The 9,973-nt window shown below is 65.4% G+C and overlaps 2 protein-coding genes across 2 annotated transcripts in view; one reads left to right on the forward strand and one right to left on the reverse strand.

Annotated features, from left to right (window-relative positions):
- ADRM1 (ADRM1 26S proteasome ubiquitin receptor) overlaps window positions 1-5,974 on the forward strand; it is a 6,561-nt gene extending 587 nt beyond the window's left edge. The window contains exons 2-10 of the mRNA XM_040459837.1: window positions 454-667; window positions 1,265-1,381; window positions 3,360-3,483; window positions 3,802-3,888; window positions 4,329-4,410; window positions 4,655-4,887; window positions 5,120-5,277; window positions 5,436-5,538; window positions 5,744-5,974. Coding sequence (XP_040315771.1) covers window positions 455-667; window positions 1,265-1,381; window positions 3,360-3,483; window positions 3,802-3,888; window positions 4,329-4,410; window positions 4,655-4,887; window positions 5,120-5,277; window positions 5,436-5,538; window positions 5,744-5,847 — 1,221 coding nt within the window. The 5' untranslated portion in view covers window position 454 and the 3' untranslated portion in view covers window positions 5,848-5,974. The remainder of the gene's footprint in view (window positions 1-453; window positions 668-1,264; window positions 1,382-3,359; window positions 3,484-3,801; window positions 3,889-4,328; window positions 4,411-4,654; window positions 4,888-5,119; window positions 5,278-5,435; window positions 5,539-5,743) is intronic.
- Window positions 5,975-6,174: 200 nt separating this feature from the next.
- LAMA5 (laminin subunit alpha 5) overlaps window positions 6,175-9,973 on the reverse strand; it is a gene marked incomplete at its 5' end in the record, with an annotated part of 49,540 nt that continues 45,741 nt past the window's right edge. The window contains 14 exons of the mRNA XM_040459754.1: window positions 6,175-6,660; window positions 6,842-6,964; window positions 7,122-7,215; window positions 7,312-7,445; window positions 7,535-7,691; window positions 7,819-7,983; window positions 8,059-8,251; window positions 8,320-8,465; window positions 8,575-8,713; window positions 8,801-8,965; window positions 9,068-9,198; window positions 9,302-9,445; window positions 9,532-9,664; window positions 9,735-9,883. Coding sequence (XP_040315688.1) covers window positions 6,521-6,660; window positions 6,842-6,964; window positions 7,122-7,215; window positions 7,312-7,445; window positions 7,535-7,691; window positions 7,819-7,983; window positions 8,059-8,251; window positions 8,320-8,465; window positions 8,575-8,713; window positions 8,801-8,965; window positions 9,068-9,198; window positions 9,302-9,445; window positions 9,532-9,664; window positions 9,735-9,883 — 2,013 coding nt within the window. The remainder of the gene's footprint in view (window positions 6,661-6,841; window positions 6,965-7,121; window positions 7,216-7,311; window positions 7,446-7,534; window positions 7,692-7,818; window positions 7,984-8,058; window positions 8,252-8,319; window positions 8,466-8,574; window positions 8,714-8,800; window positions 8,966-9,067; window positions 9,199-9,301; window positions 9,446-9,531; window positions 9,665-9,734; window positions 9,884-9,973) is intronic.

Consider the following 9,973-nt stretch of genomic DNA (forward strand, 5'->3'; position numbering starts at 1 on the left):
CTTGTCCCGTCTCCTCCCCCACCCTCCCACCGCGCTCGTTTGTGCAAGGGCGCCGGTCTGCCGAGTCGCAGCTTAACGGGCGTGCCCCGACGGAGCCCGGCCGGAGTCTCGGTCCTGTCCGAGGTGTCGGCGCCGTCTCCGCCTAGCTCACGTCGCTGAGCTTGTTCGGGGCCCCGGGCCGCAGAAGTGGCGCTGAGCGGGGTTCTCGGCGGGAAGCGGGGCGCGGTTGGGGTGCACAGGTTAATTCCGATCGTGGAGAAACCTGAGAAGCAGCTGCGGCCGCGCCCCGGCACCTGCTGGCTGCGCGCTCCAGGGAGACTGCGCCGCCGCGGGGGCCCGCCTCTCTCCCGGCCTGGTGGCGGCCTTTCGCTCTGTCCCGCCAGTGTCACATTGGACGAGGAAGCTGGGACTTTCATGATCCTGACCGGGTTTGCTTGCTGGTCGCTCTTCCAGGATGACGACTTCAGGCGCTCTGTTTCCAAGCCTGGTGCCAGGCTCCCGAGGCTCCTCCAACAAGTATCTGGTGGAGTTTCGTGCAGGAAAGATGTCGCTAAAAGGAACTACTGTCACCCCAGATAAACGGAAAGGGCTCGTGTACATTCAGCAGACGGATGACTCCCTCATTCACTTCTGCTGGAAGGACAGGACATCTGGGAACGTGGAGGACGTAAGTGTCTGGTCCTAGGAAGCCCGCCTGGTCGTCAGGACCGTCCGGTTTTCCAGAAGCACGCGTAGCTGCTCTCACTTGGCTCTGGACACGCAGCTGCCCTGTTACGGTGGGGGTGTGCTGCTGGGATATGTGGGCGCCGCTGCTCCCGGGGCCCACACCAGCCGTTCCGCTTTGCTCACGGGCGTTCGGGTCTCCCGCCCCGGATCTGTAGACTGCTCCCGTCATTGTGCCTGGGATTTGGGTGCCGTGGAAACGCTGCGCTCCACCAGCTCTCCTCCTTTTTAGCGCTGTCTGCTCTCCAGGTTCGTGTGTTCCTTGTTGAGAGCAGCGCAGACCCACTTTGAACCCACCTGGGAACGTCGTTCCCAAGACGTCTCTGTTCAAAATCCTTGAAAAGCCGAAAGGCCCCCTTCCCCGTTGAGCATCGAACCCCTCTCCCGGCCCTCATGCCCTTGGTGGGGTGCCTGTGACCCTGGCCTCTCCACCCGGTGGTGCATCCTGTACCCCGGCCCCTCCCCCGACACGGGACCCAGCGTGTTTCCCGCGGAGGCAGTATTTGTGTGACGCTAACTCCTCCCTTGTGGCTTTCTGAAGGATTTGATCATCTTTCCTGACGACTGTGAGTTCAAGCGCGTGCCGCAGTGCCCCAGCGGGAGGGTCTACGTGCTCAAGTTTAAGGCAGGGTCCAAACGGCTCTTCTTCTGGATGCAGGTGGGTAGGTTTTGTTGGCCTGTTGTCTTCCCGCGTGGCTCACCGGGCGGTAGAGCTGGTGCTGGCCGAAGGTGACTGCCGCGGAACCTGAGAATTTCCGTGGAGCTCCTAGCGCCAAAGGCAGCGGAGCAGGGGACCTTTGCAGAGGGCACACGCTTGTGGCTGGGCTCCCGGTGCCCTTTCATGACCCGGAACTCCCTGGCACGCAGAGCGGTTTCTGGACTGGGCCCTGGTCTTGATGCATCGACGGGCACCCGGCCCATGATGTGCTTGTCACACACTCTTCCTCCCGCCCCCCTGGGCTGTGAGCACGCACGGCGGAAGCAAGGTTGACCACACGCTTTCTCCTTGCTGTGTATTTGTACAGAAACGGAGTGTTCTTTCCCAGGCTTTTCTGAGCCCTGCCTCGCCCTCCCCCCAGTTGTGTGCTTTGGGGTGTTTGGGTCAGCGCGGCAGGGCGTCCTGGTACCCACGGCGGCAGGCAGCATCCCACTGGGCGTAACAGCCGCCCAGCCTTCTCCCACCTGTCGGCCGTTGGGCCTGTTTGCGTCTCCGATTTGTTGCAGGCGGCGTGTTAAAGAGTGATTTTCCACCAGGTTTGTTTCCCGTACAGGGGGTGGTGGTGATCGCCGTGTTAAAATCCAGAAGCGGACTTGGTAGAAGTGGGTAAACAAGTGCATTTGCAGGGTTTGTTTGCTTTTTGGGTTTCTTAACATCTTGAGTGAGCTCGCAGGTGTGTGCATGAGCAGGGGAGGAACAGAGAGAAAGGGAGAGAGAATCCCAAGCGGGCTCCACACTTAGTGGGGGACCATGAGATCATGAGATCGTGGCCTGAGCTGACATCGAGAGTCCCACGCTTTGTCGACTGAGCCGCCCAGGTGTCCCCGGTTTTGCAGTTTTGACAGATGTTGCCACTTTCCTTCCCCAGAGGCGAACCTATTGCCCTCCCCCCAGCACTTTCCGGAACAAGGCAGAAAAGGTTTTCCTCTCTGTGGGCTGGACAGGCTGTGCTTCTGCCAAAGGAGCGTGAAAGCCGCTGTGGACGAGAAGTGAACGAATGGGTGCAGCCCTGTTCCACTAAAACTTCATCTGCAGATAGAGATGGGGCCATGAGCTTGTTTCCCCAGTTTTGCCAAGAAATGTTTCCCCAGAGGGTGCCTGGGGGGTTCAGTCGGTTAAGCGTCCGACTTCGGCTCAGGTCACGAACTCACGGTCCGTGAGTTCGAGCCCCGTGTCCGGCTCTGTGCTGACAGCTGGGAGCCTGCTTGGAATCCTGTCCCCACCCCCGACTCCTCCACCACATGCGTGCTCGCTCAAAAATAGAAACTTGTAATAGTAATAAAAAAAAAAATCGTTTCACCAGCTCTACTGTTTTTGTTTCTCCCGATTTTGCCCTTCTCCCCACTTCCTTCTGCCCTGGAGGGGAGGAGCTCTGTTCTGTCCCTTCTGTGTCCCTAGCACCCTGCAGGCCCACAGTGCATGCTCAGGGACGGAGGAATGGGTCGTGGGCACTCTGGCTCGTGGGCCTGGGGGCACTTCGGGAGGTTGTGGCTGGTGAGCGCCTGCGAGCCTCTTTATGGAGCTCCCAGCGGACCCGAGGGGCCACGGCTGGGGCTGCTCTGTGTGTCGTGGGGTCACAACCGGTGGTTTTGTGGCTTCACGCGAGTCACCGGAAGGTTTCGTGGCTCTTAGACTGTTGTGTAAAGGGTCCGGTCCTGGAGGGTCAGAGGGCCTTGCGGGTGCACGTAGGGCGCTTTTAGTGCTTCAGTGTCGCTACCCTGAGAACCAGCGTTGCCACGGCACCGGCGATCTTGTGGGACTGCTGTCCTTGTCCGCCCTGCTGGGCCCTGTCCTCAGTGCTGTGTGACTGTGGACAGGAAACATCACCTGTCTGAGCCCCTCACCCTCGTGTGTGAGCCCCTTCGGTGGCAGGTGGGCTCTCCTGTGGCAGCTCCGGTTGTACCCCCTCCCCCCACAGGAGCCCAAGACGGACCAGGACGAGGAGCACTGCCGCAAGGTCAACGAGTATCTGAACAACCCCCCGATGCCTGGAGCGCTGGGGGCGAGTGGGAGTGGAGGCCACGAGCTCTCTGCACTGGGCGGTAACGGTCACCTCCCAGAACACGCTGGGGTGTCCGAGCACGTGGCGAGGTCTTGGATCCCTGATGGCGCAGGCTGGTTGTTTTAAAGGGACACGGAGGCGTCCCAGTTCCCATCAGTCCCCAGCCCCACCTTCCAGGGGCGAAAACGTCTGAGCTCCACCCTGTCAGCTCGTGGCACTTGTGGTTTGGGGGAGAGCCGAGGGAGAGGTCCCAGCGCGCGCTCCGTCTCAGCGTCAGCCCGAGTCCCCCAGCCTCCCCGGGGCCCCGTGGGTGTTGACCCGGCGACAGGCCCGAGTCTGAGCACCTCCTGTCTTACAGGCGAGGGCGGCTTGCAGAGTCTGCTGGGGAACATGAGCCACAGCCAGCTCATGCAGCTCATTGGACCCGCCGGCCTTGGAGGACTGGGTAACCCCGCGGCCTGCGCTAGGGGCGGACAGCTGTAGTTAGGATCGCTTTGCCATTTGAGTTCTTACTTTAGTTCCTCGTTGGCTCCGAGTGGTCTCTGTGAACACGTGTCCCTCATGCCGGCTTCCCTGGGAAGGGCCCCCCCGTTCCCTGCTGCCCCTGCTGTTGTGCCGGGGCGGGTGTGTGTCGCGCACGCCTGGGAAGCACTCGCTGCTCCGCCAGGTTCGCAGCGCGTGTTAGTGTGCGCTGAGTGCGTCGTCTGCAGGCCGGGACGGAGGTGCCCGGACCTCATGGAGTGAGGCAGTCGCTAGTCCGGCACCTCAGCCCGCTGTGGCCACTGCATTCCCCTCATCCCTTGGGTTTCGTGCAGGGTGCTTGGCCGGGAGAGGTGGGCTCTTCGGGAGGGTGTGGCATCTGAGCTCACGTCTCTTTGCTCGCAGGGGGACTGGGGGCCCTGACCGGGCCGGGCCTGGCCAGCTTACTGGGGAGTGGAGGGCCTCCGGCGAGCAGCTCTTCGTCCAGGTGAGCCCTGTGCTCCGCCCCACCATGCCTGTGTGCCCCCAGGCGTCCCCTCGTTCGAAGGAGACCGGACGTAGGAGATGGCGAAGGACAGAGAACCCCCCCCCCCATCACCCCACCCCCGGGGAGGGTCCTTTGGGGCCTAGACTCTTCCGGAGTCCCAGCAGTTCCGGGACGTTGGGGGCAGGACCGATGCGGGCACCCTCAGGGTGTGAGGCCGTCCCATCGCTGCCCTCGCTCTCCCCAGCTCGCGGAGCCAGTCGGCAGCAGTCACCCCGTCCTCCACCACCTCTTCTACCCGAGCCACCCCCGCCCCTTCCGCTCCAGCAGCTGCCTCGGTGACCAGCCCCAGCCCCGCACCCAGTTCAGGTAATGGAACCAGCACGGCAGCCAGCCCAACCCAGCCCATCCAGCTGAGCGACCTTCAGAGCATTCTAGCTACTATGAACGTGCCGGCAGGGCCAGGAGGCGGCCAGCAAGGTAACACGTGCTCCTCGGGTCCAGGCTGGGGGGTGAAGGTGCCTGCCGCCCCCTGCCTGCTCGCTTGCTGGCTTTCCGAGGCGTGGGGCCGAGCGTGTCCCCGGGCCGAGCCGCTGCCCCCCTCACCTTGCCACACCTGCCAATTTCGCGGCTTGGGCGTCCCGCGGCTGGCTTCCTACGTGGGTGTCTGTGTCGGCCTCGAGCCGCTGACGGCCCTGCGCTTATGTCTTAGTTGACCTGGCCAGTGTTCTGACGCCCGAGATCATGGCCCCTATCCTCGCCAACGCGGACGTCCAGGAGCGCCTCTTGCCCTACCTGCCCTCTGGGGAGTCACTGCCACAGACGGCAGAGGAGATCCAGAACACGCTGACCTCGCCCCAGTTCCAGCAGGTAGACGCTGTGGCCTGGGTGCCCCTGCCATGTGCTTGGTGGAAGGGGGCACAGCTCACCGAGCTTCAGCGTGGCTCCCGGTCACGGAGCGTCCCCGCCCCCCTCCCGGGCTTTCACCAGTCGCGTGTGCTCAGGGGGCGTCTGGCTTTCTTTCGCAGGCCCTGGGCATGTTCAGTGCAGCCCTGGCCTCTGGGCAGCTGGGCCCCCTCATGTGCCAGTTTGGCCTGCCTGCAGAGGCCGTGGAGGCGGCCAACAAAGGCGGTAAGTGCCCGCGCCCCCACCCTGCGCCCAGGGCAGGGTTTGTTTTTCTCCTTGTAGTTTGCACGGCACAGGGCTGACCGGCTGGGCCCTGGAGGTTCTGTGGCCCTGGGCCTTGGTGTTGATGTTTTCATCTCCTGTGCCCTCCAGTTAGCAGTCTCAGGCCGGGGTCTAGGGAGGGCGCCTCACGTTTTTAAATGTATTTTAGATGTGGAAGCATTTGCCAAAGCCATGCAGAACAGTGCCAGATCCGAGCAGGAGGGCGACGGGAAGGACAAGAAGGACGAAGAGGAGGACATGAGCTTAGATTAATCATCCGCTGTCCCCAAGGGGTCGGGATTCGCGGCCGGCGGCCTCTGCGATGGCGCCTGTGGCGCCGAGCGCGCCCTCACCTCCGTTCCGCTTGCTGAGAAATAAAGGTCTTGTCTTTTACCTGCCACCTCTGGTCTTCCCGTGTGCCCAGGAGGGAGCCGGGCTGAGCGCTACCCCTCCAGCCCTGGCAGTTCTGACTCGGGGGGTGGGGGGACAGCCACTCCAGGCGAGGGGAGCCCCCGGGCCGGCGCTGCCCCCGTGAGCACATCCGGAGGCTAGATCGCCTCTGACTGGTTTTCTCCTTTCACAATTAAAGTCAACGCTCCGTTAAACAGAAGTGGTAACTTTTTAATTTCAGAAGCAGGGCAGATTTCTCACGTTACTAAAAATTGGTGGAGGAAAATCTCAACGAAACTGAAAGATAAAACGTATTAAAAACCCCAGTTTACAGAATTTTATCCTTTTGTTTAAAGAGATATAACTTAAAGCCATTTCCAGAAAGAAGATTCATCACCCCTAGAGCCTAGGATCCAGACACAGACTTTGAAACAGCAGAGGGCAGGGCCTGCGGGCTCCGAGGTGGGAGCCCGCCTGCCTGGGGCGGCCCTCCCGTGGACTCCAGGCCCGGGGCCCCTGAAGACTGTCCTGCACGGCCACTGGAGGGGCAGCCGCACTAGGTGGTGGGGCAGCCGCTGGCCCCCACTGCCCCCTGAACACCCACAGAGCGAGGCCAGGTGACGGGGGACCGGTTCACCACCAGGTTCCTCATGCAGCCATGGTAGGCCAGAGGCCCAGCCTGTGCGTTCGTGGGCCCTGGGGGCACAAAGGAAGATGGACAGGTTGGAACAGAGGCCAATGTCCCACCAGCAGCGCCCCCTCCCCCGAAACCTGTCTCCCCGGCTGCCCCATCCCAGAAGGTGGGGTGGAAGCGGGGGGATCCCAGCACCTGGTCCTTCAGGGGCCGCTCCCACCCCCAGGCAGAGGCCACACTCACCGGGCAGGCCGCCAAGGTGCAGAGGGGCCAGGGCGTCCCCTGAGGCCACTGCCACCGTGGGGCCTCGGGTGCCGTTGGTCTGTGTGTCCACCGTCAGCCGGAGAGTATTCCCACCTTTGGTCACTGCGGGCACAGGGTCCTCGTAACTGGGCTGGGAGGGGCCCAGGCTGCCCAGGGGGTCCCGCTGGGGGTCCGCGGCTGCCCCTCCTGGGCACTCCCCCAAGCACAAAGGCGCGGGGTGGGAGCTCGGCCGTGGGGGGGGGGGGGGGGGGCGGCTCACCTGCCAGTCGGTGCCACTGCCCGTCACACAGGGCTGCAGGGCACGTCACCCACGTGGAGAACTCCCCGCCACCGTCGTCCGCCCGCAGCAGGACCTGGGGCGGGGCGGGTGAGTCAGGAGAGCGTCGCTAACCCGGGTCCACACTGCGGTGTGGGAGCAGCGCCCCCACACCGCCCCCCGCCCGACCTACCTCCTTCTCCCGCAGCTGCAGCTGCAGGTAGGGGGGCGCCCGGCCCCGGCCCAGGTGGAAGAGGAGGCTGGAAGCTGCCCGGGGCCGTACCTCCAGCTCCAGACTCACGTCAAGAAGGGTGACTCCCAGGGTGTCTGTGGGGAGGCACTGTGAGGGAGAGAGGCAGGGCTGCCCGGCCTCCCCCCGCCCCAGAGGGCTGGGGGCCCACTGATGCCCTACAGACCTGCGGTGACGACTCCCCCGCTCTCTGCGAAGAATAGGCCCTTCTCCAGGGGGCCTGAGAAGCATGGCGTGACCCCCACCACCCGTGTGGGGGGCCCCAGAGGCCGCCCATCCAGCCTCAGTCTCCTCACACAGCCGCTGAAGCCGCTGACGGCCACCTGTGGGGCACAGACGGGCTGGTGTGGGGAGGGCCCCGGAGCCCCGGGAGGGGAGTTCAGCTGGGGGGTGGGGTGGGGAGCAAGGTGGTTCTCGGGGGTGTGGGGGGGGCACTGAGGTGCTTCTCACTGGGGGCCTAGGGCTGAAGCCACTGGCAGGAAGGCCCCCCACGAAGAGAGTTCGGGGCCGGGGGCTCCCCGGCTCCCGGCGCTGCTGGCCAGGCCGCTCCCGGTCCTGGGCCCGGACCCCATCTATCACCAGCTGGATCCGAGTCTTTTCCCACCGCACAGACACCTGGGGGCAGGAGGGGGCGTGTCAGAGCGGGAGCTCCCAGGGCCCTGCCCGTGTCCCCTGTCCTCAGTGCCTCACCATGTGCCACCGGCCAGCCCGTGAACGCCGTCGGCTCTGGACACGGAGCCGGGGCCCGGGACCTTCTGTCTGAGCGACAAAGTGTCCGTGGCTCAGGAGGAGGAGGAGGGAGGGGCCGCCGGCCGTGAGAGGGGCGGCGAGGAGCAGGAGTCCTCGGGGGGCGCGAGGGCGGACCAGCATCGAGACCTGAGACCTGGAAGCCAAGCGGCGCCATCAGCCTGGGCGGCCCCCCCACACCCACCCCACCTGGCCCAGACTTACCAGTCCCCCGGGGGGGCCGGGACGTGGGCAAACTCTAGGTGACTGGGCAAGGGCCCCCCAAACTGGTAGGCATCTCGGGGGCTCCTGAGGGGCCGGGGTGGTGTGCAGGCAGGGTCCCGGGGGGGCTGGCGGCTGCGTCGGGAAGCCTGGGGGGGTGGGTGGCGGGGTGGTCAGATGGGACGCAGGAATGCGTGGGGGCCGCCTTCCGACAGTCCCCAGCTCCGCCTCGCTCACGCTGCCCTCCCCGCGCCCTACCTTCCGCAGCGCCGCAGCCCGCGGTCCTTGAGGTGCCCGCCCAAGGGTCTGGGCACGTGGCGCAGGAGCGCAGTCTGCGGTCACGTTGACGCTTTTGGAGTACTGCTGCAGGTCGAACACACGCTGCGGCCCCAGGAGCCTGAGGGGGGCAGTGTGGTCAGCGTCGGGGAGGGGGGGGGGCGGGGGGGGATGGGTGGCGGCCCCCACACCCCCACCCGAGGCTCACCGCAGCACGAAGACATTGCTGATGCAGCCACTGAAGAAGTCGCCAGGCTCCGGCCTGCCTCCCAAGGACAGCTCAGCGGCTTGAGGAGGCTGGGGCTGGGGCCCAGGGGACGGCCCCTGGTGGGGCTTCATCTGCTGAAGTTGGTCATCCACATAGAGCCAGACCCTGCAGGGGACAGCAGCGTTTCCCCCACCCTGCCCTGCCGGTGGCCCTGCCGCCACCCTGTCCCCGAACACCGCAGCCAGAGGCCCCGCGGGCTGGGCTCACCCTGTGTCGTTGCTGTAGAAAGCGACATAATGGGGGGCACCGTCAGCAAAGCCGTCGCGAGTTTTCACCTCCGTCCTCAACAGCCGGAGCGTCACGCGGCCCTGCTTCAGGGACACCTGGCATAGCTCATCCTGGGGACAGCGGCCAGGTCAGTGGACCAGGCCGGGGCACGCCTCCTGCCCTCCAGCCGCCCGAGCCCCATGCGGCCGCTGCCGGGAGCGGGGGCTGACGCACCTCGGATCCTCGGTGGTAGAGCAGACCGCTGTCCCGCGTGCTGCGGAAGCCGAATCCCGAGTAGACGTGGCCCGTGAGGGGAGCAACGTGAGGGAGCTCCAGGGACAGGAAGCCGTCGCCGTGGAAAGTCACGGACCGTTGCATCTACGGGAGGAGGACGGTGACGGTGAGGGCCCCGGACACGGGCCCGGAGAGGGTGCCGCCGCCGGCCAGGGCGGGGGCGGGCTCACCAGCAGGTCGGCGGTGCAGCCCGCGCTCACGCCGGTCGTGTTCAGCCTCTTGAGGTCCACGTACTTGCCCAGAGCCTTGATGCCCTTGATGCAGCCGCGGATGGAGCCTCCGGAGGGGAAGAGCTGCCGCAGGCTGCGGGGGAGGGGTGTCAGGGCCACCGCCCCGGCTGGAGGCCCCGCCCGCCCCGGCACCGCGGGCTCACCTGGGGGGCAGCTGGTCAGGCGGCACGCCCCCCAGGTAGTAGGCGTCCGCCAGCTCCAGCGTGTTGTCCTGGTCCACGCTGAACACGGAGCTCCTCTCCACGCGCACCAGCACGCGCTTGCGGTTTTCCGCCAGCAGGAACACCTGGATCTGCGAGGCGCCCGCGTGCGGGGGCTTCAGGGCGACCCCGGGCCCCCGCCGGCCCTCCCCCAGCCTCACCGCCCAGGGCGACCCCGGGGC

The sequence above is a fragment of the Herpailurus yagouaroundi genome, unplaced genomic scaffold (genome assembly GCF_014898765.1).
Source record: "Herpailurus yagouaroundi ecotype Mexico unplaced genomic scaffold, PumYag 246, whole genome shotgun sequence".
Classification (NCBI taxonomy): Eukaryota; Metazoa; Chordata; class Mammalia; order Carnivora; family Felidae; genus Herpailurus; species Herpailurus yagouaroundi.